Genomic DNA, 26489 nt, shown 5'->3' with positions numbered 1-26489 from the left:
ATGTAGGGTAAAACGTTCAAAATCTGCAAATGATAGAAAGCTCAGAAATGCAGTAAATAATGAAAGTGTTTCAGAAGGCGTAGCTACGCTGGTGAAATGGGCAGAGATGTAACAGATTCCTTTCCCTCAGAGCAGTGTGGAGCATTAGCAGCAGCATAGACTGTGCTGAAAGCTGAACAACTGAAGGAGAGGCAAAACGAAAGGTACAATTGGAAAGAGGGCCCAGAGTGTGTCAGGACAAGTTGAGAAAGTACTTAAAGAAAAATGTACAGGATTGTTAACTTATTCAAAAGATGAATTGCTGCAAATGCAATGTTGTTGTGGTAAATACTACAAAATAATAGGGAGACTGGAGAAGCTGGGATTGTTTTCACTATAGCACGAAAAGGATAAGAGGGGTTTGGGTAAGACTTAGGAAATGTAGACCAGTCAGCTTAATGTCAGTGATAGGAACAATTTTGTAACCTGTACTGAGAGGGGAGAAAGACACATAATATCATTTAAAATATCAGGATTCTCAAAAGCTCGGTTCTGCTTAATAACCTTATAGAAATGTTCACAAAATGAACAAAAGTGGATGTCATTAAGTCCTCAATAATGTAGCACACAAAGTTGTTAGGAGAGGTACTGAATTGATAGCAAATTGGCTAAACTCCAAAAAGAGCAGTGATTGAAGAAAACAGGGCAGTAGCAAAGTGGCATTGCCACTGGACTCGTCATCCAGAGATGCAAGATAATGCTGTGGGCACATGGGTCAATTTAAATTCATTTAACAAATCTGGAATTCAAAGCTAGTCTTTGTAGTGGTGGGCAATGACTAAACTATCATTGACTGTTGTAAAAATCCATGGGGTTCACAAATGTGCTTCAGGAAACTTAACTGAAATGGTCAACCAAGGTACTCTGTCCAAGGGCAGTTCGAGATTGGTAATAAATGCTGGCCCAGTCAGTGACATTGACGTCCTAGAGAGAATGCAAAATAAACTCTTCCATAAGGATCTGTGTTGAACCAACTGGTTTACATCATTTAAATTAACAAAATCTGTTTTATAAATCTAACTAAGTATAAAGTTGAGCAATTGATACCAATTTGGGGAGCATAGCTAACATAGAAGAACACAAAATACAAAGAGAAAACTTGGAGACTGGGTGATTCAGTAGCAAATGAAGTTTAGTGTAGATAAAGAAGTAATATAGAAACAGTGGAATACTGTGAATGGCAGGACACAAGGAAGCTCAGAGGAACAGTGGGATCTTGAGGTGTTTAAAGAACAAAGAACAGTACAGCAGAGGAACAGGCCCTTCGGCCCTCCAAGCCTGCACTGACACATTTTCCTCTTCCATACTAAAACTGCCTTCCCTTACAGGATCCGTATCCCTCTATTCCCTTCCTATTCATGTATCCATCCAGGTGCTTCATGAATGCTGCTATTGTGTCTGCTTCCACCACCACCACCTCTGGAACACATTCCAGGCACTCATCACCCTTTGTGTGAAAAACGCACCTCATACATTTCTTTTAAACTTTCTTCCTGAACGTTGAATCCATGTCTCCTTGTAATTGATCCCTGCGCTTTGGGAAGAGATCTCTATTCATGGTCATTCACAATCTTATAAACTGCTATTAGATTGCCCTTCAACCTCCTGTCTTCCAGTGAAAACAAACCCAATTTATCCAACTTTACTTCATAACTAAAATCCTCCATGCCAGGCAACATCCTGGTGAACCTTTTCTGTACCCTGTCCAAGACATCCACATTCTTCTGCCAGTGTGGTGTCCAGAGCAATATTCCAAGTGTGGCCGAGCTAAAGTTCTGTAAAGCTACAACAAACTTGTCAATCCTTACACTTGGTGCCCCTTCTAACAAAGGCAAGAATGCCCGCCTTTTTTTACGATCTTACCTACCTGTGCTGCCAACTTCAGTGATCTGTCGATGAAGGGACTGGGGGCATTCTGGCGAAATTCACCGATGATACGAAGTTAGACCGACAGACAGGTAGTACTGAGGGGGTGGGGAGGCTGCAGTAAGATTTAGACAGTTTAGGAGAGTGGTCCAGGAAATGGCTGACGAAACTCAATGTGAGCAAATGCAAAGTCTTGCACTTTGGAAAAAAGAATACGTTGTGGAAGAGAGCTCCAAACCCCTCTAACCCTTTGTGTGTGGAAGTAATTCCTAACATCCCTCCTGAATGGTCTGGCCTGACTACTGCAGCTATGCCCCTAGTTCTAGAATCCCCAACCAGAGGAAATACTTTATCTTTCTCTACCCTGTTTTATTCCTGTTAATATCTTGAAGACTTTGATCAGATCACTCCTGTACCTTCTAAGTTTGAGAGAAAACAGACCTAATTTATATAATCTCTCCTCATAACCTAACCCCTGAAGTCCAGTTATTATTCTGGTAAACCTACCTTCAAGGCCAGTCTATCCTTCCTAAAGTGTGGTGCCCAGATCTACCCTCTGTTCCCAGTGGGGTCTAACCTGGGTTTTGTATAGCTGCAGCATAACTTCCGCATCCTTGTACTCCAGTCTTCTGGATATAAAGGGCAGCATTCCATTAGCTTCATCGATTATTATCTGTACCTGTTTGTGACATTTCAAAGATCTATGCTCCTGAGCCCCCAGGTCTCTTTGGGCAGCCACTATATTTAACTTCATATCATCCAGAAAGTACGTATAGTGAATGTAATGAGATCAGCCAGGTGGATTTCATAATGTATGAGTTCCCTGATTGGGTCAGACTAACAGCCCCAATCAGGGAGCCCTGGCTGACAGATATAAACAGACATGTCAGACATCTTGTTCAGTCTAAGAACAGGCTGTGAGGGAGCTGGATCAGTGTCAAGGGCTCTCCAGGTGTAAATTGAGGATGTTTTGTTGAGGGGTTACTGGCCTCTGTGACAAGAGTGGGGTTAATGATGTAGCCATGCAAAAGTGCCTCCTAGCTGAAGCCCAGCTGGATTTTAACAGGCACTACAACTGGCTTTATCACTGGAAAGTGTGGCAAGTGGAGCAGATGAGGTACAGGGTGTTCTGATGGAAGTGGACCCCCTCACCAGTCTGATTGAGCTTGGGGAACACCACTTGAGTGAAGGTAATTACACAGCCTCACTCAGGACATATCCTGAACAGAGGGACTCTCGGTCAGCCCACAGCAAAACCCTAAAACAAAGCCAAGCCTCAGCCAAACGGTTAACACTTTCTCCAGGATCCAGGACTGTAAGCCATTATTGTTGCTATCCATATGCAGACACAAGACAGCAAAATAGTTCCACTCTGGACTCCAACCCTTGAGTTTGAGCAAGATCTTGTCTAGACTGAGAACCTGTACTGGGGAACCTTTACATATTAAGGATACAACTTTGGTTCCAGTCTCTTATGAGAAACAGCTAGTTCAGTTCCCACTGACTGTAGTAAAAGGCTTGGGCCCAAGCCTGATGGGGTGAAATTGGTTCAGAAAGGTTCACCACGATTGGCTCAACATTTTTAGTTAGAAAATGGCTGCCTGAGTGAAGTTCTAACCAATACCCTGAAGATTTTCAGGAAGGTCTAGGGACTATCAAAGGGGCCAGGACCATCTTGCATGTTGACCAGGAAGCAATCCCATGATTCTGCAAGGCCCAACCAGTGCCATTTGCCTTACAGGCAAAAGTAGAGACAGAAATCAGAAAGCTGGAAAGCGATGGAATCATCAAACCAATCCAGTTTAGGGAATGGGCTGCGCTGGTCATACTGACTGTGAAGCCTGATGGGTCGGTTAGCCTTTGTGGGGATTTTAAACAAATAATAAACTACTTTTTGCCGCTGGATAAATACCCAATCCTTCTCATTGAGGATTTATAGGTAAAGCTGACAAGGGGGCTGTCCTTCACAAAGCTGGCCATGAGCCATGCTACAGTTAATACCCATAAGGGTTTGTACTAATACACTAATGCCACATGGGGTATCGTCAGCCTGTGCAATTTTTCAGGAGAATATTTTGCAAGGTCCATGCCAGGTACCCATTTATCTAGATGGCTTGCTAATAACAAGGAAGACCAATAAGGAGCACTTGGACATAGTCTTTCAACGTTTCTCCCAGGTTAGTGTCCACCTTGGAAGGAAATAAATTTGTGTTCCAGGCGTTCCAAGTGATCTCCTTGAGCTACAGAGTGGACAAGACTGGGTTACATCTGTTGGAAAATAAAGTGAGAGCGATCAAAGCTGTCCTGGCCCACAGCTCTGTATTGGAGTTTAGGCCATTCCTTGGGTTGGTAAATTATTACAGAAAGTTCATAATTAACTCCATCCTGGCACTTTTGCGTCAACCCTTAAGAAAGAGTCAGCCTTGGAAATGTTTGCACAGCCGCACCACAACTTTCAGGAAGTGAAGAAACAGTTATTATCCTGTGCAATGTTGGCACACTGTGCGCCCAGGCCAGATCTGGTAATGACATTCAATGCCTCCCCATTTGGCATCGGGGTAGTATTATCTCAGAAGTAGCCCAGTAGAGGGGAATGCCCAATGGCGTATGTATACAGGACTTTGGCTAATACAGAACGTAAATACTCCCAGATAGAAAAGGAAGGCTTCACAGTCAGATTTCAAGTTAGATTGTTCCTCCTATACCTTTACAGACTTAAACTTATCATAATAATGGACCACAAACCTCTTGTTAGGTCTACAGTGCTGCCCATAGAGCCCATTGCTGAATTTGGCCTGAAACTAATGCTGAGTGATTACAAATCGGAGCACTGTCCAGGAGGCCAAATGGCAAATGCGGATGTATTGAACCGCCTTGTGCATGCAGATACACCACCAGCAGTGCCAGCACCGTAATGGTTTTAAATTGTTTGGACACACTTTCAGTTACAGCTGATAATATCAGACTTTGAATGCTGAAAGATCCAGTCCTGGCAAAACTGAAACAGCTGGTGGTGATGGGGAGGGGATCCACAGAACCGTCTCAAATAGAATTAAAACCTTTTGGACCCAGAGAGACCAGATCACTGTTGGGGTTGGCATATTATTATGGGGAGCAAGAGTGATTTTCTTGAGCAAAAGTGGTCACCAGGTACTGGCTGAAATCCACCAGGGTCATCGATGGGTTTCCAAAATAAAGATGTTAAAGTGTTCAGCACATTTGCCTTCATTGCTCAGGACTTTCAGTATAGCAGTTGGGATGTCATATTGAAGTTTTACAGGATGTTGGTGAGGAGTACTCTTCTGGAGTACTGTGAGCAGTTCTGGTCATCCTGTTACAGGAAGGATATTGTCAAACTGGAGAAAGTTCGGAAAGATTTACCAAAATATTGCTAAGAATGGACGGGGTTTGAGACATAAAAATTTGCTGGATAATCTCAGACTTTTTTTTCACTGGAATATGGGAGGTTGAGGGATGTCCTGAGAGAGGTTTATAAAATTATGAGGGATATAGTTAAGGTGAATAGCAAAGGTCATTTCCCTAGGATGGGAGCATTCAAAACAGTGGAGCATAAATAAATAGCACATGAATAGGAAAGGTTGGGAGGATATAGTTTAGTTTGGGGACCAAGGTTGGTATAAACTGATTGGTCTGAAGGGTCTGTTTCCATTCTGTATGACTAAGTTATGTCTGATGGCCAAGATTGGATGCAGACATTGCTGAGTTGGTGAGGGAGTGCTCAGAGTGCCAAAAGTAGAAAAATATAGCCAGCAACTTCCCCACGTTTGTGGGAATGGCTGGGTAAACCCTGAACTCAGTTACACATCAACTGTGTAGGTCCTTTCATGGGCTTAATGTTCTTAGCCATTGTGGAAGCCCACTCAAAGTGGCTGGAGGTGCAAGGAAACAGTGATGGTAAAAAATATATGCATCTTTTGCAGTGCAAGTGTTAAATTCTTTTTTCCTGAGGTTCTTATGCACTTGATGCAACTGCAACACACCAACTTCTGTGAACAAGCAACATTTTATTAAGCACAGTACAATGCAAGCACTGTAGAAACCATGTATGTGAGGCGTGTCCAGGGAAGCGCTCTCTGAACAAAGAAAACAGTCCTTCCTTAATACAAAATCTTTACATCACAGTCAGTAATGCTCACAAGACAACCCCCAGTCACTCCCTCACAGTCACATGTCACTCAGGACACGATGCAGTGACCACATCATCTCCAGAAACAATGTAATGCGAATCCTCTTTTAATGGCCAGGTCTGGTGTGCATTGTATGTTTTTTTAACTGCAGGGAGTAGTGAAATTCCAACTGTAATGTTCTTATTAATTTCTGAATAGGGAATGACCATGTAAATAGGCTTTTGAATGGCAAAGAGATGGTCTTGTAAATGGCTCTGAATAATAGGAGAGGATAATGTAAATTTCTTACCACCTATCTGTATGTCAGAGGCAATCCACCCTAGCCTTGGGACCTCCAATTTCCTACAGGTCAGCAGATCAAGTTAACTCTTTAATATCACACAAGAACCCCCCGGAAATGTTTACAAGCTAGGATGTTGACTATTTCCTAAAGTCGAATGGTATTGGACATATAAGGACATCTCCATACCATCCAGTCCAAACTTTGAAGACAGGCTTAAACAAACAGCCCACAGCTCACTAGATACTACACTGTTCCAGTTCCTATTTGATTATAGGACCACCAGAGAAAAGACTCTGCACCAGTTTAAATCTGACCTTCCAAATCTGAGGAGGAGGTTGGAACACCTCCTCCAGAACACCAGTGCTGGACACAAGACTCTGCTAAGTGAGAGCGACAGTTGTCAGGGGGATGGAAAAGGGAGAGATAAGTGTGGTATTCATATCTTAGCACTGTCTGTTTGCTCCCAGTCACTCGTTCCCGTGCTGTATTGATTTTCATCTTGTATATGAACGTACATGCAAACATGGAGTGGGCCATTCAGCCCTTCGAGCCTATTCTGCTATTCAATAAGATCATGGCTGCTCTGTTACCACAGCTAACCTTACACTCCATTTGCTTATTAAGAACCACTCAAAAATATTCCAGGGCTCCCTTTCCACCACCACCTCAGGAAGAGAGTTCCAAAGACACTCAACTCCGAGGAAGCAAAGAAATCACCTAATCTCTGTTTCAGGTGTGCAGTCCCAGTTTGTAAACAATACCCCTATCTACACTGTCGAGACTCCGCATGATCTTGTACAGTTCAAACAAATTGCCTCCTGCTCTTATAAACATCAGTGGAAATGAGCCAGGCCTGTACAGTCTTTCCTCACAGGGCAACCCCCTCAGTCCAGACATTGGTCTGGTCAACCCTTTCCTGACTGCTTCCACTGCATCTACATCCTTACATTTTTTTAAAATATTAATTCACAGAATGTGTGTGTTCCTGGCTGGGCCAGCAATTATTAGCCATCCCAAACTTCCCCCTTGAGAAGGTGATGGTGAGCTGCTGCCTTGAACCTCTGCGGTCCATCTCATATGGATGGATCTACGGTGCCCTTAAGGAGGGAATTCCAGGACTTTGACTTGGCGACACTGAAGAAAAGGTGATGCAGTCGGTTCTGAGATAACACGACAGTTCCTTTCTCACGCAGTCTCCTGTTATAAGAAAGTCACACAATAACTGCGCCATTTAACTGAATGGGTCCGGAATAGTATTATCATCAATCCAGGGAGGAAAGTTCGGATTCTGCAAATAACAGTCTAAGTTTTTCAATCGCGTTAAGGCAATTTGTGTTGAAGAAACGCACATTATAGTAGAACCAACTGTATATTTCCAAGTCAGGATGGTGAGTGGCTTGGAGGGAAACTCGCAGGGGTTGGTGTTCCCAGCAATATACTGCTCTTGCCCTGATAGATGGAAGTGGTCATGGGTTTGGAAGGTGCTGTCTGAGGATCTTTGGTGAACAAAGAACATTACAGTGCAGAAACAGGATCTTCGGCCCACTAAGTCTGCGCCGATCCAGATCCTCTGTCTAAACCTGCCGCCTATTTTCTCAGGATCTGTGTCCCTCTGCTCCGTGCCCTTTTATGTATCTGTCTAGATACACCTTAAATGATGTTACCGTGCCCGCGCCTATCACCTCCGCTGGCAATGCGTTCCTGGCACCCGCCACCCTCTACGTGAAGAGCTTTCCACATATATCTCCCCTAAACCTTTTCCCTCTGACTTTGAACTCCTGACCCTTAGTAATTCCTCTGCTCTGTGAAAATGTTTCTTGCTATTCACCCTATCTACACCTCTTGTGATTTTGTAGGCCCTCAACCTCCTCCTTTCTAATGAAAATAATCCTAATCTACTGAACCTCTCCTCATAACTAGCATCGTCCTTACCAGGAAACATCCTGGTGAACCTCCTCTGCACCCTCTCCAAAGCATTCACATCCTTCTGGTAATGTGGCAACTAGAACTGTACGCAGTATGACAAATGAGGCCGAACCAAAGTCCTATACAACTGTAACATGACCTGCCAACTCTTGTACTCAGTACCCCATCCGATGAAGGAAAGCATGCCGTATGCCTCCTTGACCACCTTCAGGGAACAATGGACCTGAACATCCAGATCTCTCTGTACATTAACTTTCCCCAAGGCTTTTCCATTTACGGAATAGTTTGCTCTTGAATACATCTTCCAAAATGCATTATATATTAATGATTTGGATGAGGGAACCGGGGGCATTCTAGCGAAGTTTGCCGATGATACGAAGTTAGGTGGACAGGCAGGTAGTACTGAGGAAGTGGGGAGGCTACAGAAGGATCTCGACAGGTTGGGAGAGTGGTCCAGGAAATGGCTGATGGAATTTAACGTGAGCAAGTGCGAGGTCTTGCACTTTGGCAAAAAGAATAAAAGCATAGACTACTTTCTAAATGGTGAGAAAATTAATAAAGCCAAAGCACAAAGGGATCTGGGAGTGCTAGTCGAGGATTCTCTAAAGGTAAACATGCAGGTTGAGTCCGTGATTAAGAAAGCGAATGCAATGTTGTCTCTTATCTCAAGAGGGTTGGAATATAAAAGCAGAGATGTACTACTAAGACTTTATAAAGCTCTGGTTAGGCCCCAATTGGAGTACTGTGTCCAGTTTTGGTCCCCACACCTCAGGAAGGACATACTGGCACTGGAACGTGTCCAGCGGAGATTCACACGGATGATCCCTGGAATGACAGGTCTAACATATGAGGAACGGCTGAGGATACTGGGATTGTATTCGTTGGAGTTTAGAAGATTAAGGGGAGACTTAATAGAGACGTACAAAATAATACATGGCTTGGAAAAGGTGGATGCTAGGAAATTGTTTCAGTTAAACGAGGAGACTAGGATATCTGTTAAAGCCCCAGCTATTTCCTCTCTTGTGTCCCTTAGTAACCTGGGATAGATCCCATCTGGTCCTGAGGACTTGTCCACCTTAATGCCTTTTAGAATACCTAACACTTCCTCCCTCCTTGTGCTGACTTGACCTAGAGTAATCAAAGATCTACCCCTAACCACAACATCCGCCATATCCATCTCCTTGGTGAATACCAATGCAAAATATTCATTAGGAATCTCACCCATTTTCTCTGACTTCATGCATATCTTTCCTCCTATACCCTTGATTGGGCCAACCCTTTCCCTAGTTACCCTCTTGTTCCTTTTCCTTAACCCTTTTAGCTAAAGATATCTCATGACCTCTTTTAGCCCTCTTCATTCCTCGTTTCAGATTGGTTGTACATTCCCTATATTCTTCCAAAGCTTTGTGAATTTCTGCAGTGCATCTAATGGAGAGTACACACTGCTGCTACTGAGTGTTGATGGTGGAGGGAGCGGATGCTTGTGGATGTGGTGCCACTCATTCGGGCTGCTTTGTTCTGGATGGTGTCAAGCTTCTAGAATTTTGCTGGAGTGGACCCATCCAGGCAAGTGGGAGTATTCCATCACACTCCTGATGCATACCTTGTGGACATGCTTGGGGAGTCAGGAGGTGAGTTACGAGCCTCTGACCTGCTCTTGTAGCTAGAAATAGTTTCACTTTTGAAACAGGGGAAATTTCTGAGCAATAGAATATGGAACTAACTACCGTAGGAAGTGGTTAAAGACAACAGAATTGAAACTTCCTAGCTGCAATGGTCGGAATTCAAGTTAGCTCTGGGTTGTTCACCTAAGCCTCTGGATTAGGCAACTTTCTTGCTACTGTACAAAGCCAAAAAGAGACCAAAGTGACTATAGGTGAGAAAAAGGAATAGAAATAGTTAGAGTTATAGTGTCATACAACATGGAAACAGACCCTTCAGTCCTACTGATACACATTGGCTATAATCCCAAACTCAACTAATCCACCTGCCTGCACTTGGCCCATGTCCCTCCAAACATTTCTTCTTCTTGTCCTTATCCAAATGTCTTTTCAATGTTGTAACTGTAACTGCCTTTTATATGGTTAGCTCCAGGATATTAATTGTGATGTAGTCAGTGCTGTTGGTGCCATTAGTTCTAAACTGCTTGGAGCTGATCACTGCCTGGCACTTGTGCAAACATCTCTTATTGAAACAATTCAAGGTGTACAGTAGCATAAAGGTTGCCTAATCCAGAGGCTTAGATGAACAACCTGGAGCTAGCTTTAAATCCCACCATTGCAGCTGGAAAGTTTAAATTCTGCTAGTTAAATACAAGCTAGGATTAGTCATGGTGGTGATCACAAGAATCCTGGACTGTTCTACAACCCCATGTGCATACCTCATGGCCTTAAATGAATGAACAGGTTGAAGGGAGCGTGCTACATATTCCTGTTCCTCCTTCTCATTATCAAAAATCGCACGACACAAGGTTATAGTCCAACAGGTTTATTTGAAATCACAAGCTTTCAGAGCCTCACTACTTCTTCAGGTGCTAGTGCTTTTCTTATTATGATGTTATCTGTCTTGCTGTTTTCTAATTTATTCCCTAGTCTCATTGTTGTGTACTCCTTGGTGTTGGGAATGGTGGGTGTGACTGGCTGATATTCTATGGGCTTTTGAAGAATTTGAAATGGCTTGACAGTGCGTTAAGATCAGCCTGACCTTGTTGAATGCAAGAGGAGCCTCGTTGGATTTCTGTTTTGTTCTGTAGTGTGTGGGTCAAGGTACTAACATGGATTGAAAGTTGGTTGGCTGATAGGAAACAAAGAGTAGTGATAAACGGCTCCATTTCGGAAAGGCAGGCAGTGACCAGTGGGGTACCGCAGGGATCAGTGCTGGGACCACAGCTTTTTACAATATATGTTAATGATATAGAAGATGGTATTAGTAATAACATTAGCAAATTTGCTGATGATACTAAGCTGGGTGGCAGGGTGAAATGTGAGGAGGATGTTAGGAGATTACAGGGTGATCTGGACAGGTTAGGTGAGTGGTCAGATGCATGGCAGATGCAGTTTAATGTGGATAAATGTATGGTGGCAGGAACAGGAAGGCAGATTACTACCTAAATGGAGTCAAGTTAGGTAAAGGGGCAGTACAGAGAGATCTGGGTGTTCTTGTACACCAGTCAATGAAGGTAAGCATGCAGGTACAGCAGGTAGTGAAGAAGGCTAATAGCATGCTGGCCTTCATAATAAGAGGGATTGAGTATAGAAGCAAAGAGGTTCTTCTGCAGCTGTACAGGGCCCTGGTGAGACCACACCTGGAGAACTGTGTGCAGTTCTGGTCTCCAAATTTGAGGAAAGACATTCTGGCTATTGAGGGAGTGCAGCGTAGGTTCACGAGGTCAATTCCTGGAATGGCGGGATTACCTTATGCGGAAAGACTGAAGCGACTGGGCTTATATACCTTTGAGTTTAGAAGACTGAGAGGGGGTCTGATTGAGACATAGAAGATTCAAAGTTTGGGAGAAGATTTGTAGCTCGGGTGCTCGTTGTTGTGGTTCTGTTCGCCGAGCTGGGAATTTGTCTTGCAAACGTTTCGTCCCCTGTCTAGGCGACGTCCTCAGTGCTTGGGAGCCTCCTGTGAAGTGCTTCTGTGGTGTTTCCTCCGGTGTTTATAGTGGCCTGTCCCTGCCGCTTCCGGTTGTCAGTTTCAGCTGTCCGCTGTAGTGGCCAGCTGTATTGGGTCCAGGTCGATGTGTTTGTTGATAGTCTGTGGATGAGTGCCATGCCTCTAGGCTGTTCTCTGTTTGGCTTGCCTATAATGGTAATGGTAGACACTATTCAAAAGGGCCACAACACACTACAGCACACCAGAACTGCAAAAAGAGGAAGAGGAACACCTATACAAGGTATTCGCCAAAAACGGATACCCCCGCCATTTCATCAACAGATGCCTAAGGGAGAGACAACGGAACGAGGACATGCCGCAACCCAAAGGACTAGCCACACTACCATACATCAGGAGTATTTCCGAACTGACAGCCAGACTACTGCGACCACTAGGACTCAAAACAGCACACAAGCCAACAGCCACCTTCAGACAACAACCCACCAGAACGAAGGACCCGATACCCAACATGAGCAAAACTAATGTAGTGTACAAAATCCCATGCAAGGACTGCACAAAACACTACATAGGACAAATAGGAAGACAGCTAACGATCCGTATCCATGAACACCAACTAGCCACGAAACGCCACGACCAGCTATCCTTTGTAGCCACACACGCAGATGATAAGCAACATGAATTCGACTGGGACAACACTACCATTATAGGACAAGCCAAACAGAGAACAGCCAGGGAATTCCTAGAGGCATGGCACTCATCCACAGACTCTATCAACAAATACATCGACCTGGACCCAATATACCGGCCACTGCAGCGGACAGCTGAAACTGACAACCAGAAGCGGCAGGGACAGGCCACTATAAATGCCGGAGGAAACACCACAGAAGCGCTTCACAGGAGGCTCCCAAGCACTGAGGATGTCACCTAGACAGGGGACGAAACGTTTGCAAGACAAATTCCCAGCTCGGCGAACAGAACCACAACAACGAGCACCCGAGCTACAAATCTTCTCCCAAACTTTGAACACCTACGGGCGAGAGACGCTAAGACAAGCCAGGAAATGGGAATCCTGCGCTAACCGACTAAGAGCCACATACGAACAACTCCGGTTCCTGCATGAATGCCGAAAGAATCAAATCCTTCCACAATGTGTCAGATACAGACCACCAGTCAACAACCCACAGGCCAGGGACACAGCCTGACAGAACGGATTCAGGATGATCCAGGTAATGATTACAGACGCTCACAACAGACTTCACAAATACAGACAAGAAATTGTGCGCCAAAATTCGTTAATTTCAAAAACCACCAATCGTGAATGGACCTGGACCATAGAACAGGCCGTCACCACAGGACAGAACAGGACAACACACCGCAAAAATACAGCACTAAAAGAAAAAATGGCCAAACTAACACACAACAGAGAGGACACCACAACACACACCTGGGTTAAAAACCTCTCCCACAGACAGCTCACAGACACAGAAAGAACAATACTGGCCAAGGGACTCAACTACAACCACAGGGACGCCATGACAGTAGACTTCCTAGCAGCACTAGAATGCACGCTCAGGAACAATAGAGTGACGGAAGAGACACAACAAACAGTGAGACAAAGTATCATACCTCTGATAACAAGGAAAAGACAAAACACATAACCTCAACACCAAGGAGAGGGAAGCACTAAAATCACTAAGAAACGATAAGAACATAATCATACTACCAGCAGACAAAGGCAGAATGACGGTCATCCTGGACAAAGCAGAGTACACCCAAAAAGCACAACAACTACTTGCAGATACCAACACCTACCAAAAGAGGGAGTTTGACCCCACCCCACAGCTCACCAATAGGATAAACAACACACTGAGGAATCTACAAAAAAACGGACAGATAACCAGGTCTGACCGACAAAGAATGAAACCTGAAAGCAACAACACCACCAGATTCTATGGATTACCTAAAGTACACAAACCAGACATCCCACTCAGACCCATAGTATCACTACCAGGAACGCCATCACACAAACTAGCTAAAGAACTACAGCAGAAACTGAAACACCTGATCAGCGGATCCAGACAATCTATACAATCAACACAGGAATTCTTGGACATCATCAGAAATATACACATAGACAAGGAAGAAACTATGGTCTCATTCGATGTAATGGCACTGTTCACCTCTATCGACCAAACCCTAGCCAGAGAAACAATAGCCAACCTGCTGGACATACAGAACAGACAACTGGACAGTGAACCTATCAACAAAGACGGCATACTTAAACTACTGGACCTGTGCCTCACAACACACTTCACATTCAACAACCAGATATACGAACAAATCAACGGAACACCCATGGGCTCACCCATCCCTGGACTCATAGCAGAAGCAGTTATGCAAAGGTTAGAACAAACAGTCCTACCGCAAATTCAATCCAAACTCTGGGTCAGATATGTGGATGACACCTTTGTAATCATTAAAAACACAGAAATAGAGAAAACACACCGGATCATCAACGCCACACTCCCAGGAATCCGATTCACTCGAGAGGAAGAAAAGGATAACCAACTCCCATTCCTAGACGTGATAGTACAGAGAACACCGAACGGAGAATTCACTACTAAGGTACACAGGAATGCCACACACACAGACCAAGTCCTGAACTATGAAAGCAACCACCCCAACACACACAAACGAAGTTGCATCAAGACACTGTTCAAAAGAGCCACAACACACTGCAGCACACCAGAACTGCAAAAAGAGGAAGAGGAACACCTATACAAGGTATTCGCCAAAAACTGATACCCCCGCAACTTCATCAACAGATGCTTAAGGGAAAGACAACGGAACGAGGACATGCCGCAACCCAAAGGACTAGCCACACTACCATACATCAGGAGCATTTCCGAACTGACAGCCAGACTACTGCGACCACTAGGACTTATAACAGCACACAAACCAACAGCCACCCTCAGACAACAACTCACCAGGACGAAGGACCCGATACCCAACATGAGCAAAACCAATGTAGTGTACAAAATCCCATGCAAGGACTGCACAAAACACTACATAGGACAAACAGGAAGACAGCTAACGATCCGTATCCATGAACACCAACTAGCCACGAAACGCCACGACCAGCTATCCTTTGTAACCACACACGCAGACGACAAGCAACATGAATTCGACTGGGACAACACTACCATTATAGGACAAGCCAAACAGAGAACAGCCAGGGAATTCCTAGAGGCATGGTACTCATCCACAGACTCTATCAACAAACACACTGACCTCGACCCCATATACCGGCCACTACAGCGGACAGCTGAAACTGACAACCGGAAGCGGCAGGGACAGGCCACTATAAATGCCGGAGGAAACACCACAGAAGCGCTTCACAGGGGGCTCCCAGGCACTGAGGATGTCACCTAGACAGGGGACGAAACGTTTGCAAGACAAATTCCCAGCTCGGCGAACAGAACCACAACAACATATAAGATTAGTAAAGGATTGGACATTCTGAAGGCAGGAAACATGTTTCCACTGATGGGTGAGTGCCGAACCAGAGGACACAGCTTAAAAATACGGGGTGGACCATTTAGGACAGAACTCGGGAGAAACTTCTTCACCCAGAGAGTGGTGGCTGTGTGGAATGCTCTGCCCCAGAGGGCAATGGAGGCCCACTCTCTGGATTCATTTAAGAAAGAGTTGGATAGAGCTCTCAAGGATAGAGGAATCAAGGGTTATGGAGATAAGGCAGGAACAGGATACTGATTAAGGATGATCAGCCATGATCATATTGAATGGTGGTGCAGGCTCGAAGGACAGAATGGCCTACTCCTGCACCTATTGTCTATTGTCCGTGCTTGGAAATGGGAATGGGTTCTGGGCTGGTCAGGTGAATGGTGAGGAATGCTGAGAACTTGAGATTAAGGACATTGTCAGCAGCAGAGCAGTAGCCTTAGAGTCTCTCTGACTGTGAAATGTTGGCAGTGAGGGGAAGTGGCTCATGAATACAGTATTTCTGATAATGTTCTCAATAGATTCTGTGCAAGTCAAGCTAGAAGGAACTTGCATTTCCTATCTCCCTTACATGGACTCAGGATATCCTAAACATAGTTGTGACTAAGACTGCTTTTTGAAGAGTGGTTGCTTTTTTGGTGCTGGAAGTGCAGTGGTCACATTGCAGACAGTATAATCCCACAAATAGAGTTGTGATATTGAGGTATTGAAAATGGACAGTTAAATTTTCAACAATTTTAAAGTTTTCTGGCTTAATTTCACATTCTCAGACTGGTCACTGCTCAGGTGGAGTTTCTCCATAGTTCTCTCTGTGCTTGCTCTCTGAAAACCATCTCACCTCCTCCTGAGCCCTGTGCATTTTTCCTCTTTGGATAATGATCCATTTCTTCTTGAAATCCTTAAGTAGGCCTGGCTCCCCCTACACTCTAGCAGTACATTCCAGACCCAGCCGGAGTCCCCTGGCTGTGCAGTTAGATCCTGTGCTGACCAGCTGTGGGAGTTTTTGCTGAGATCTTCAACCTCTCCTTGCTACAATCTGAAGTCCCCACCTACTTCAAGAAGACCACCATCATCCCAGTACCAAAGAAAGCACATGCAATGTGCTTCAATGACTACCCCCAGTGACTCTGACCTCTATGATCATGAAGTGCTTTGAGAGGCTGGTCATGGCCCACATCAACTGCAGCCTCCCAGCCTGTCTCAATCCCCTGCAGTTTGCCGACCAACATAACAGATCCACAGTAGATGCAATTTCCGTGGCCCTGCATTTATCCCTGGAGCATCTGGATACTAAAGACACCTACATCAGGCTCCTACTCATCAACTACAGCTCTGTCTTCAATATCATATCCCTTCCAGATCAAACTCAAAACTCTGCTACCTCGGGCTCGGCTCTGCCCTCTGTAACTGGATCCTCAGCTTCCTGACCCACTGACTGCAATCAGTGAAGATATACAACAGCACCTCCTCCACGATAATTGTCAACACAGGCACCCTGCGAGGATGTACTGAATTCTCTGTAGACCCACGACTGTGTAGCCAAATCCCAAACGAACACCACCTACAAGTTTGCTGATGACATTACCACCGTAGGTTAGATGTCAAAGAATGATGAGTCAGAATACAGGAAGGAGACAGAGTGCTTGGTGATGTGGTGCCAACATAACAATCTCTCTCAGTATCAGCAAAGCTAAAAAGCTAATCATTGACTTCAGGAAGAAAGGAGGACATGTCCCTATCTACCTCAATGGAGCTGAAGTGGAGAGGGTCAACAGTGTCAAGTTTCTAGGAGTGACGATCACCACCAATACCGCCTGGATTTTCCATGTAGATGCAACAGTGAAGAAGGCACAACCACACCTCTTCCTCAGGAGCCTTAGGAAATTCGGCATGTCCATAAGGACCCTCCCCAACTTTTACAGATGCACCATAGAGAGCATTCTATCCGGGTGCATAACGGCCTGGTACAGCAACTGCTCTACCCAGGACCATAAGGAACTACAGAAGGTGGTGTGCACAGCCCAGACTGTCACGGCAGCCAACCTCCCATCCATGGGCTCCATTGTTGTGAATGGCAGCCGACATCATCAAAGACTCCTCCCACCCCGGTTATAATCTCTTCCAAACTCTTCCATCAGGCAGAAGATACAGAAACTTGAACACACGCACCAACAGATTTGAGAACAGCTTCTTCCCTGCTGTTGACTGTTGAATGGACCTCTTTAACTTCAAATCTAACATTGATTTCATTTGTGCACCTCCTGTGCAGTGTAACCTTGTATGTCTTGCCCTGTCTAAGCACCCTATGATCTGTATTTCCTTGTTCTTTATGATCTGACTGTACTGCTGGCAAAACAAAACTTTTCACTGTACTTAGGTACATGTAACAACAGTAAATCAAATCAAAAGACCCTAACTGTTGGAGTGAGCCTACCTCCACCACACTCTCAGACAGTACATTCCAATTTCTCCAATCTGTACTGATAACTGAAGTTCCTTATCTGTGGAACCATTCTTTTAAACCACTTCTGCACTCACTCTAATCCTTTTCCATTCTTCCTGAAATGTATAAAATACTCCAGCTAAGGCTTAACGTATTTTATACAGGCTTAACATAACCCTGTTTTGATACTTTATTCATTATTATTATATCCTCAGAACTCTGTGCTTTGTTAACTGTGCTCTCCACTGTCCTGCTACCTTTAATAACACTTGCCCATGTGCACCCATTTTGCTGTGTTCTACCCCATTTATAGTTGCACCTTTTCTCATACTCTACGGGGCAGCACGGTGGCTCAGTGGGACCCGGGTTCGATTCTACCTTTGGGCGACTGTCTGTATGGAGTTTGCACATTCTCCCCGTGTCTGTGTGGGTTTCTTCCGGGTGCTTCAGTTTCGTCCCACAGTCCAAATACGTGCAGGTCAGGTGAATTGGCCATGCTAAATTGCCCACAATGTTAGGTACATTAGCCAAAGGGAAATGGGTCTGGGTGGGTTACTCTTTGGCGGGTCGGTGTGGACTTGTTGGACCAAAGGGCCTGTTTCACTGTAGGGAATCTAGTCTAATCTAATCTCTCTGTATCCATGCCGCAAACATCTCACCTCATACTTCTCTGCCTTGAACTTTGTTCATCACTAATTTCACCAAACCACATGACCATCACCAGCATGTCCATTTGAAAATCTAAGTTTTGTGTTTTGTTTTTGTGATGTTTGTGGTAGTGTAGATATTGATCTAGTGCAGTCGGGACAGTGCCCCAATTCTTCTCCAAGTAAATCTCCTGACAGGACAGACTAGGCATTGGGTAAAAATCCAAAAGTCTGAGCACCCAAAGGTCAGCACTCCTTCAGCTGTGTCCTTTGGATAGTGTGGCACTCCCTTACGGTATCCTCTTGAACTGTTTACCATTCAGTGCTGACCTCTCTGGACTGAAGCTTGAACACTCCATGATACCCTCCAAGTCATGAGCTCCAGTACTGAGTCGGAAAGAGTGATGAATCCTTGTTGTGGTGCAGCTGATAGTGGCTGATTATCCAGTACAATATCTCATTATGGAGCAATTCGCTGAAAATGTCTGTGACAATTCTTCAATTTAAGGAAATAATCTTCCTGTTGCTTACTAATGCACTCTGGCATTTTTGTTTGTTTTCTCTTGATCTTTACTTAAACCCTAAGGATGCAATGTGGGATGTGTTACTGCAGGTGGGGGATCACTAATTAAAACTTGTGGTTAGCCTTGAGCTCCGGGACACTGGTTTAGTCAAGACTGTCCAAATGCGACAAATTTGTATTCGGTCCCTCTCCCATGACAGGTTTACTAAGGAATTGGCTTGTGCAATTTCACATCAGTACAATGTAAACAACGTATCTCTCTCACTTCCTACTGGGGAGTACTGATTCATTGCAGTTCATTGCCCAACTTTATTTTTACTGATTTCCAAATCCTTTTTTATATACCCTCTGTTTCAGTTGTGACCCAGTATTTTGGATTATCAATCACGTGTCATAGTGAAGTCACTATAGTAGGCAGAATTATACACTGATCACCAATACTCAATGCTTGTAGGAGGGAGTACGTTCGTGATGGTTATTTTGCTTGTGAACATACACACTCTTGATTTAGATCATTCAGCCACTCGTGTCTGCTTCATCGATTGATGCAAAGTGATTATTGAGAATCTCACCCACTTTCTCAGGTTTGACGCACAACCTTCCTTTCTTATCCTTTAGTGAACATATCCTTTCTCTAGTTACCCTCTTGCTTCTTCTATATGAATAAAAGGTCTTGGAATTCTCCCTAATTCTGCTTGCTCAAGTTATTTCATGACCCCTTTTAGCCTGCTTAATTCCTCGTTTAAGATTGGTCCTACTCTTCTGATATTCCTCTATGGCCCGTTCTGTTCTAGCTGCCCGGACCTTATGTACGCTTTCCTTTTCCTCTTGGCAAGTTGCACGATTTCTCCTGTCATCCAAGGTTCATGAATCCTGCCCTTCCTATCCTTTGCCTTCAATGGGACATGCCTATCCTGCATTATCTTCAACCTATCTTCGAAAGCCTCCCACATACCAAATGTGGACTTCCCTTCAAATAGCTGCCCCCAATTCCCCAAAATTCCCAGCTCCTGCCGAATTTTTATATAATTAACCTTGGCCCAGTTTACTACTCTTCCCTTAGGACCACTCTCAGCTTTGTCGAAGAGTATTCTAAAACTTACAGAATTGTGGTCACTGTTCCCAAAGAAATCCTCCACCGAAACTTCTACCACCTGGCCTGGCTCGTTCCCCAGTACCAGGTCCAGTATGGCCCCTTCCCTCGTCGGGCTATGGACAAACTCCTCTAGAAAACTTTCCTGGATGCTCCTTACAAATTCTGCCCCATCCAGACCTCTGGCACTAAGTGTATTCCAGTCAATATTGGGATAATTAAAATCTCCCATCACCACTACCCTGTTGCCTCTACATCTTTCCATAATCTGTTTACCTGTTTGTTCTTCTACCTCACGCTCGCTGTTGGGAGGCCTGTAATACAGCCCCAACAGTGTAACTGCACCCTTCTTATTTCTCAGCTCCACCCATAATGCCTCACTACCTCCATAGTGTCCTCCTTTAGCGCAGCTGTGATATTATCCCTGACCAGCAATGCAACTCCACCCCCACCCCCCAACACCCTTTTTTACTTCCCTCCCTGTCCTGTCTGAAGCATCTATATCGTGGAACATTTAGTTGCCAATCATGCCCTTCCTTCAACCAAGTCTCTGTGATCGCAATAACATCATACTCCCAGGCACCAATCCAAGCCCTGAGTTCATCTGCCTTACCCACTATACTCCTTGTATTAAAGCATATGTACTTCAGACTGCTGGTTCTTTTGCGTTCATCTGTTCACGACCTACTCTTCCCCTTGGTAATGCAAACTTCATGATCCTTACAGTCTCTAGTTCCCACCTCACTGTTTACGAATATTCTCTTCTGGTTCCCAGCAGGAGTGGTCCGGACTGAGACTGTAGGCAGAAAATGTTTTGGCTGTGTCCCAGATGGAAACGGGATCAGTAGAAGAAGCCATAGTAGGATAAGGAAAACTTTTTTTATGCAGTGACTGGTTAGGATCTGAAATGTACCGCCTCTGTGATGGCAGCAGGTTCAACAAGGATTTCAAGATGAAAGAACAATAGGCCGGGCTGTGGGGAAGAGATAGACAACTGGCACAAACACAGTCTGCTTCTGGGCCAAAACAATTCAGTGAATCCCAACTAAAGAGTCTTTGCAGTCTGCAACAGCTGAGAAAATTCCACAATAATTATATTAAAACTACAATTAGAATGAATGGCCTGTTCCCTTCTCTCTCTGTGTGCTACACCGGGCTCTATTAAACAATGCTGTAACATGATGCTCACAGTTGATGTGAAGGAGTCATTTACAGTATTGAGTACCTGTTGCCCAGATCTCTTGGACAGTGCTTGATAAATATCAGCATTTTTTCAGAAGGTGCAAGTCTAGAAAGTATCTCTGGCCCTGGGAAAAGAAAGAGTTGCTGTCCTGGTTAGACACAGCAGTTTAGCTGACAGTGTTTCAGAATCAGCTCGAGCAACTGATGCCCCATCAGGACATGTGGAGTTAGCTGTGTGCCTTATCAGAGTGCCTACTGAGAGCCAGGGTTGCAGTCTCTCGGGTGATAGCTCTAGCTTGTAACTCTGGTCAGCAGAAAGGATAAAAGAAATGAGAGAAAGAGTGGCCTTTAGGCCTATCAAGCCCCTCTACCGTTTGAAAGATCGTGACTGGTTGCATTGTGGTCTTGACCCCACATTTTTGCTTGCTCCTCATAATCCTGGACTCCCTTGTCCATCAAACTTCTCATGCAGCCTAGAATATATTCAGTAACCTCGCCTCTATTCGATAACGTGTGACATAAAAGGTTAGTATGCAAGCTCCTGGTATTGGGGGTAATGTTTGAACATAGATTGAGAATTGGTTAGCACAGAAGACGCGTGTACCCTTGCCCCCAACAACGTGACCAGCTCTCAAACCTTCTCCTCACTTGAAACCGTTGCTGTTGAATTGTGAACCAGTGGGCGTGGTTTTGTGGTGATTGGCAAAATAACTAGAGGTGAGATTTAAGAGACCAGTTGGTGGGCCGAATGGCCTGAAGCTGTGCTGGAGATTACTGCACTGTCACAGTTATATTGATGATCTGTATTCTCTCCCTCTTTCACAGGACGGTTATTCTGAGTGAGGGGCCTTGTAAACGTTTCTGATTAAACCATGAGTTTCATCGCTTACCTGAAGACTCAGTTCATAGTTCACCTTTTACTTGGATTCGTGTTCGTTGTCAGTGGCTTCTGCATCAACTTTATCCAACTTTGCACTCTCCCCATTTGGCCCATCAACAAGCAACTGTATCGACATCTCAACTGTCGGCTTGCGTACTCACTGTGGAGCCGTGAGTATTCCCCACAGCCTTGCCTGACCTTCAGCTGTTTGTGAATGGGAGATGCCATTTGTTGACCAGGGTGGAAAGTCAGCCCAGACTGATATCCTCCACTGCGGCAAGCCTGTTATTAGAGTTTACTCAATTCTTGCCTTGACACCGATAGCATTCATACAGGGCACCATGCAAACCGGCTGCTCGCCAATAAGGAAAACTGTCCGAGTGGATCTCATTTAGGGCTAACAAATGTTTGATAGGGACACCATTACTTTCAGTTGAAAAGAGTAGAGGGCGCTTTTACTCTATCTAACCCCATGCATCCCTGAATGGGAGTATTTGGTGGGGATAGTGTAGAGGGGGCTTTGCTCTGTATCTTACCCCGTACTGTTCCTGTCCTGGGAATGTTTGACTCTGTATCTAACCCCATGCTGTCCCTGTCCTGGGAGTTTTGATGGGGGACAGTGTAGAGGGAGCTTTACTCTATATCTAGCCCCGTACTGTCACTGTCCTGGGAGTGTTTGATGGGGAACAGTGTAGAGGAAGCTTTACTCTGTATCTAACCCCATGCTGTCACTGTCCTGGGAGTTTTGATGGGGGACAGTGTAGAGGGAGCTTTACTCTATATCTAGCCCCGTACTGTCACTGTCCTGGGAATGTTTGATGGGGGACAGTGTAGAGGGAGCTGTACTCTGTATCTAACCCCATGCTGTCCCTGTCCTGGGAGTGTTTGATGGTGACAGTGTAGAGGGAGCTTTACTCTGTATCTAACCCCATGCTGTCCCTGTCCTGAGAGTGTTTGACGGTGACAGTGTAGAGGGAGCTTTACTCTGTATCTAACCCCGTGCTGTCCCTGTCCTGGGAGTGTTTGACGGTGACAGTGTAGAGGGAGCTTTACTCTGTATCTAACCCCGTGCTGTCCCTGTCCTGAGAGTGTTTGACGGTGACAGTGTAGAGGGAGCTTTACTCTGTATCTAACCCCGTGCTATCCCTGTCCTGGGAGTGTTTGACGGTGACAGTGTAGAGGGAGCTTTACTCTGTATCTAACCCCATGCTGTCCCTGTCCTGAGAGTGTTTGACGGTGACAGTGTAGAGAGAGCTTTACTCTGTATCTAACCCCGTGCTATCCCTGTCCTGGGAGTGTTTGACGGTGACAGTGTAGAGGGAGCTTTACTCTGTATCTAACCCCATGCTGTCCCTGTCCTGAGAGTGTTTGACGGTGACAGTGTAGAGGGAGCTTTACTCTGTATCTAACCCCATGCTGTCCCTGTCCTGAGAGTGTTCGACGGTGACAGTGTAGAGACACCTTTACTTCCTATTTGATAGTAGAGGAAGGTTTGCTTGGCCATTGAGCTGGAGCGATGTTTTTAAGTTAGCCCGAGGGGTTTCTGTTGGACATGTAACATTCTCTGCATTTTCCCTAACATAGTGCTCGGAGTGTTTTCTTGCCTGGTTTTTGGAATGTGTTCTAGTGCTCATGCTGTCCTGTGGCCAACTTGATGAGTTGAGGTCTTTGTCCGTTTCAGCTGCTATTGCTGTTGGTAATCTGGCCATCTTCCCTCTGTATCTCTAGAGCTGGTCTTGCTGCTGGAATGGTGGTCTGGCACGGAATGTACACTTTTCACTGACCAGGCCACGGTGGACCAATTTGGCAAGGAGCATGTTATTGTCATCTTAAATCACAATTTTGAGATTGACTTCCTCTGCGGTTGGGCCATGTGTGAAAGACACGGCGTTCTGGGGGTCAGTAACATTCCCATTTTATCTTTTTGTATTTTAAGTGTCTGTGTTGAAAACCCTGTGGGAACTGAGATTGTGGGGGTGGGGGGAGTAGTGGGCTGAAGGGGGAGGGAGGCTGGTGAAGGATGTGAAGCTGGTTTTCTGTAACTCCATTATTACTGTGGATTTATTCACTGCCCTGATGCCTACAGAGCTCCAAAGTGTTGGCGAAGAAGGAATTGCTTTATGTACCTCTGATCGGATGGACGTGGTATTTCCTGGAGATTGTTTTCTGTAAACGTCGTTGGGATGAGGACAGAGACACGGTTGTAAATGGACTGAAGGCATTGCAGGACTACCCAGAGTACATGTGGGTGAGTACACTGCCCAGTTCCAAAACTGCACGCATATCTGGGAGCAAGTGCAAGCCTCTCTAAGAGTCATTCCAGCACAGGAAGCCAACTCAGCCAAGCTCTGCCAACTCTCCTTGGATCAATTCAGTCAATCCATTCCCCTCCACTTATCCCAAAGACAACATTTATTCCCTTCAGTTTCCTTTTGATATCATTTAAATAAAACAAAGAACTGCTAATACTGGAAATATGAAAAAGAAACAGAAATTGTCGGAGAAACTCAGCAGATCTGGCAGCATCTGTGGAGGGAAAGCAGAGTTAACATTTCATATCTGATTTAGAATCATAGAATCCCTACAGCGTGGAAACAGATCATTTGATCCAACACGTCTACGCTGACCCACCAAAGAGTATAACCCATCTAGGCCCATTCCCCTACCCTATTACTCTATATTTAGCCCTGACTAATGCACCTAACCTACGCATCCCTGAACACTATGGGCAATTTAGCATGGCCAATCCACCTAACCTGCACATCTTTGGACTGTGGGAGGAAACCGGAGCATCTGGAGGAAACTCTCAGACATGGGGAGAATGTGCAAACTCCACACGGACAGTCATCCGGTCCCTGGGGCTGTAAGGCAGCTGCACTAGCCACCGTGCTGCTCTGGTGATCCTCCTTCAGAACTGCTGTGTTTCTCCAGCAATTTCAGTTTCTGTTCCTTTTGAAATCATTTGTTGATTTCTGTTTCCACCAACACCCTGTGGATGAGTTCTTGGTCATTGCTACTTGCTGTGTAAGAACATTCCTCCTCATTGTCCCTGCTGCAGCTCTTTCCCCCAAAATATGTGATTTCTGTGCCCGACTCCTTGTACTGTCAGCTAATGGGAAGAGTTACAATTTGTCTTAATCTTGTACATCTGTAACCCAGTGCAAGTCAATGTGTGTGGGTCAGTACCCAGTCAATGAGTGCGGGACGCCCGTCCCCCCAGTGAGGGTCGGGGTGTGTGTATGTGTGTGTGTGTGTGTGCGGGACCATGACCCCCCCCTCCATATGAGGTCCCATGCCTTGATTCTGGGTTGGTTGTTAAAAGACCTTTTATCTGTCTCACTCTCTATTTCAGTTTCTGTTATACTGTGAAGGCACACGTTTTACAGAGAAGAAACATCGTATTAGTATGGAGGTTGCTGAATCTAAGGGTCTACCGAAGCTGAAATATCACCTGTTACCAAGGACCAAAGGTTTTACCACCACTGTTAAATACCTCAGGGGAACGGGTGAGTTGGCTGTGTTCCGCCCTGACCTCTCAATACATTCGTTCTTGTATATCTGGATTCAAAATATTAACTCTGCTTTCTATCCACAGATCTTGCCAGACCTGCTGAGTTTCTCCAACAGTTTTTTTTTGTTTCTGACCTCCAACATTTGCGGTTTTGTTTTATTATATTTGTGTTGCTGGATTTGAGACCCCTCTGAGCCTCTGCTACCCTGCTCTCTCGCCTTCAGCGCAATTAACTCCTTTCTGTTCCTTGTTTTGCCTCCTAACACCTTGGAACAGATCCCAGGGAACAAATCCTCCAATCCCATTAGGAAATGTCCCTCAAATCCACCCTCTCAGGCACAAGCTTCTCACACTGGTCACAAGGTTGGCCTCTGAAAACAGCCTATGTTAGCTTCCTTGTGGGAAAGTCAGGCACCTCTCTTGGTTTGAAGTTGAAGTGGATTTGGTTCTGTTTCAGATTTGGGTTCTACTGTGTATGCAGTGACTGTGGCTTGTTTTTATTTTAGACTTTTGACATCGGGTGTGAAAACTCACTGAGCGGCTACCTGCTTGTGTTTCAGAGTCATGGATGTACAGCGTGGAAGCAGACCCTTCAGTCCACCTTGTCAATGCCAATCATATATACAAAATTGATCTCGTCCCATTTGCCAGCATCTGGCCTGTATCCCTCTAAATCCTTCCCATTCATTTACCCATTCAGATAGTTTTTAAATGTTATAATTGTACCAGCCTCCACCACTTGCTCTGGCTATCTTGAAGCAGTCCCATATTACAGCAGCCACATCAGCAACTCTCTTCAACGCTGCAGTCC

General features: G+C 45.0%; 1 protein-coding gene across 4 annotated transcripts in view; it reads left to right on the top strand.

Moving 5' to 3' along the window:
* LOC122555437 (1-acyl-sn-glycerol-3-phosphate acyltransferase gamma) overlaps positions 1–26489 on the top strand; it is an 86657-nt gene that overhangs the window by 34176 nt on the left and 25992 nt on the right. For all 4 annotated transcript variants that reach the window (XM_043701434.2, XM_043701437.2, XM_043701436.2 and 1 more), the window contains exons 2-5: positions 22113–22337; positions 23896–24065; positions 24254–24415; positions 25520–25673. In XM_043701434.2, the coding sequence (XP_043557369.2) occupies positions 22160–22337; positions 23896–24065; positions 24254–24415; positions 25520–25673 (664 nt within the window). In that variant the 5' untranslated portion in view covers positions 22113–22159. The remainder of the gene's footprint in view (positions 1–22112; positions 22338–23895; positions 24066–24253; positions 24416–25519; positions 25674–26489) is intronic.

Source organism: Chiloscyllium plagiosum, unplaced genomic scaffold, assembly GCF_037043375.1.
Source record: "Chiloscyllium plagiosum isolate Xiang-an unplaced genomic scaffold, Cpla_swu_hap1 HiC_scaffold_12, whole genome shotgun sequence".
Lineage (NCBI taxonomy): Eukaryota > Metazoa > Chordata > Chondrichthyes > Orectolobiformes > Hemiscylliidae > Chiloscyllium > Chiloscyllium plagiosum.
This window is presented reverse-complemented; position numbering and strand designations above follow the sequence as displayed.